This window comes from Gekko japonicus, unplaced genomic scaffold (genome assembly GCF_001447785.1).
Source record: "Gekko japonicus isolate JY-2015 unplaced genomic scaffold, Gekko_japonicus_V1.1 scaffold953, whole genome shotgun sequence".
NCBI lineage: Eukaryota > Metazoa > Chordata > Lepidosauria > Squamata > Gekkonidae > Gekko > Gekko japonicus.
Window position 1 is genome coordinate 564521 of NW_015161979.1, and position 3695 is coordinate 568215.

Below are 3695 nucleotides of genomic sequence, written 5' to 3' on the forward strand. Positions count from 1 at the left end.
CAGGGTGTCTGTTGTGGGTAGGGGAAGGGAAAGGAGTTTGTAAGCCGCTCTGAGACTCCAAGTGAAGGGCGGGGTATAAATCCAATCCCTTCTTCTTAGTCTGTCAGCAAGCAGAACAGAGAGAGCGGAGACTGGGTGCCACCCCACCCTTCCCCTCCCCGTCCTCTGAAGGCTTTGGGGCAACCGAAGGGCACAGCAAGGGTTCACGCGCTGCCTCAGCAAAAGCCTGGTGGTGTGCAGACCTTTGGCTGGAGGCTTTAGTGGCATTGTGGCAACCAGCAGTTGAGTGCTTTGTGTGTGGGGGGGGGGGGACACTTGAGTGGCCTGTTTAAATAGTGCAGCCCGAGGTGTGTTTTTGTGAGGGGCGCTTTCCCTTGGCATCCAAAGCAGCCGGCGATGGGAGGTGACCAGACGGAAGCGTCTGTGTGTGTGCGTGCGCCAGCATCTTCTGCTTCAGCTCGGTGAGGGCTAACCAGCAGCCCCGAGACTCAGCCCTGTGCACCGTGTGGGGAGGGCGGCTCTCCTCTCAGGACATTTTAGGCGGTGCCGGCTCAAGGGTGGCTGTGGTCTGCCCAGGTTGGTCTCCGTTGCAGCCCGAGGTGTGTTTTTGTGAGGGGTGCTTTCCCTTGGCATCCAAAGCAGCCGGTGATGGGAGGTGACCAGGCGGAAGCGTCTGTGTGTGCGTGCACCAGCGTCTTCTGCTTCAGCTCAGTGAGGGCTAACCAGCAGCCCCGAGACCCAGCCCTGTGCACCGTATGGGGAGGGTGGCTCTCCTCTCAGGACATTTTAGGCAGTGCCGGCTCAAGGGTGGCTGTGGTCTGCCCAGGTTGGTCTCCGTGGTGGCGCTGGTGGTAGGGATTGACCTCTTCCTAGTGGTTCGTTCTTGCCATCAAAATTGCCTCCCTCCGGTGCTTCTTTTCTCACTCATGGCACCAGGGGGAGAAACAGAAACTAAATCCCTGCCGGATTTATAAAGGTATGCACGGGGAGAGTCGACAAAGAGAACTTTTCCTCCCTCTCCCAGAATACTAGAACTTGAGGGCATCCAGTGAAGCTGACGGGCAGTAGGTTCAGGACAGACAAAAGGAAATGCTTCTGTATACAGAGAGTGCTTGAAGTGTGGGATTTGCTGCCGGAGGGTGTAGTGATGGCCACAGGCACAGACGGCTTTCGAAGGGTATTAGATTAATGGAGGAGAGGTCTGTCAGCGGCTCCTAGCCATGGTGACGGAGGGGAACCTCCGTGTTCAGAGGCAGTCAACCTCTGCATCCCAGTGTCAGGAGGCAACATCAGGGGAAGGCCTCGGCCTCTGTGCCCTTCCAGAGGAACTGGCTGGCCACTGCGAGACACAGGAGGCTGGCCTAGTTGGATCACTGGGCTCCTCTGACGTGCTTATGATTTGTCACGGATTCCCTTGTGTTGTGAATCCCTGGACCCAGACAAGAAACCGTGGGGAGCCTTGTTGTGTGGTGGCTTCAGTCTGGCTAAGTTCCTAAGGATTCCGGACAACGTCTGAAGGTTCTCGCTGGCCGCTCTCCTCCCCGGCCCCAGCCACTTGCGAACGACAGCACTGGACTGTGGTTCAGGGACATCGGAAGCGGCCCTCCCTCAGCCCCATAGCCTATAACTGGGGAATAGCAACCCTGGACTGTGAGCTATAACTGGGGAATAGCAACCCTGGACTACACTGCAGGGCTGCTGTGAGCTGTTCTGTCTCAGCCTTTATGTCCCATCCCCCATAACATGGGGATAACAGTGAACGGCTGCGTTAAAAAAAAATAAAAGTTTTAAAACTCCCCACTCTCCCCTTCACATTTTGCATGTGAAAGAAGACTCAAGTGAGAGCACGGAGACTTAAAACAACAACAAATTGTCCGGGAGTCTCCTGTCTAGCCCCGGAGTTGTTTGCCTAGCTTTCTTCCAAAGCGTCCTGGCCTGTGAGTGTGGGAAAGAAAGCGGAAGAGAGGAGAAAGGGAGGCAGAGAGCCGTGCAGCCCTTGCGGTCCTTTCCTTTCCTTTTCAGAGCTCCTCTGTTCTATGCGAGGGTCAGGGATTCCAGGCACTGGGGGGCCGGGGAGGTATGGCGGTGGGGCAAGGTGCAATAAGGGAAAGGGGCAGAGAGATGGAATTTCTCGGTCCCCTTCCAACCTTTGCCCCATCCCAAGACTTGTTGGTAAGTGGGCAATGCCCCCTCTACGCTGTGGAGTCTTGTGAGCAAAAATTCTGCTTTGTGAGCTGCTGGCATTAAAGTTGTGAGCGAACGATTTGGCTCCTGCATAAGTTAGTTTGCCCCGGAGCCCTCCTTCCTGAGCGGAGACAAAAAATGTGTGAGCTGGAGGCTAAAAAATTGTGAGCTGGCTCACGCTAACTCAGCTTAGAGGGAACACTGGTAGTGGGGCCGGGAAAATGTACCCTTCTCCGACACGGCTGCTGTGTCCCTTAACAGGAAGTGAGGATTACCTTGCAGAACAAAATATAGACCTGGCATGAGTCACCGAGACCTGGGTGAGGAAGGGCAAAACTGTTGCCTTGAACCAACTCTCCCCCCCCTCACCAGTCCCGGACTAATTGGGGGGGGAGTTGCGATACTTATCCAGGAGTCTGTCTCCTTTAGAGCGCTCCCCGCACCAAAAATTGCCGGTGTTGAATGTGTGGGCCTAGTGAGGGAAGCTGAGGAAAGTTTGGCTATTTGGCTGGCGTACCGTCTGCCTTATGCACCAGCAGATACCCTTCTGGACCTGTTGGAGGCAGTATCAAGCCGGGCATTGGAGTACCCTAGACTACGAGTCCTGGGCGACTTCAGTGTCCGTGCCTCCTCCTCTCAGGCCGTGGACCTCGCGTCGTCCGTGGCAGCACTGGGGCTCTCCCGGATTGGAACAGCTCCCACACACCAAGCAGGCCACACGCTGGATCTTATTTTGGAGATGGGGAGGAATGTGGATCCGATGATGATTGATGTAGTGCCACAGTCGGACCACTTTGCCCCGAAGGCCCGGCTGAGCATCCCACGCCCCTCCCGGTTTAGGGGTGAGCTGATTTATGCTCACCCACAGAGACTGATGGATCCAAGTGGACTCCAGAATGCTCTGTGGGAACGGATACCCCCTGGCAGTTCGTTAGATGAGCTGGTGGAGGATTGGGCCAGCCAACTCTCCAAAGCAATTGACGAGATTGCCCTCCTGTGGCCTCTTCGCCCTCCGGTGCCCGTCCCAAAACAACCAGCCCCGTGGTACAACCCGGAGCTGAGGAGGCTGGAATGGGAACCGAGACGGCTTGAGTGAGAATGGCGGCCTACTCAGTCACGACAAAGCCACAGAAGCATCTTACAGGACATTTATGAAGACCTATGAGCCAGTTTGGTTTAGGAGAGCCAGTTTGGTGTGGTGGTTAAGTGCGCGGACTCTAATCTGGGAGAACCGGGTTTGATTCCCCACTCCTCCACTTGCAGCTGCTGGGTGACCTTGGGCAAGCCATAGTTCTGACAAGAGCTGTCCTTGAAAGGGCAGTTCCTACGGACTCTAATCTGGGAGAACCGGGTTTGATTCCCCACTCCTCCACTTGCAGCTGCTGGGTGACCTTGGGCAAGCCATAGTTCTGACAAGAGCTGTCCTTGAAAGGGCAGTTCCTAAAAGAGCTGTCTCAGCCCCACCTACCTCACAGGGTGTCTGTTGTGGGGAGGGGAAGGGAAAGGAGATT

The 3695-nt window shown here is 55.8% G+C and overlaps 1 protein-coding gene across 1 annotated transcript in view; it reads left to right on the forward strand.

Moving 5' to 3' along the window:
* The window catches only part of POLRMT (polymerase (RNA) mitochondrial (DNA directed)), a 49618-nt gene that overhangs the window by 21542 nt on the left and 24381 nt on the right, over positions 1 to 3695 (forward strand). The window contains exons 11-12 of the mRNA XM_015429761.1: positions 2023 to 2077; positions 2661 to 3276. Of these exons, the coding sequence (XP_015285247.1) occupies positions 2023 to 2077; positions 2661 to 3276 (671 nt within the window). The remainder of the gene's footprint in view (positions 1 to 2022; positions 2078 to 2660; positions 3277 to 3695) is intronic.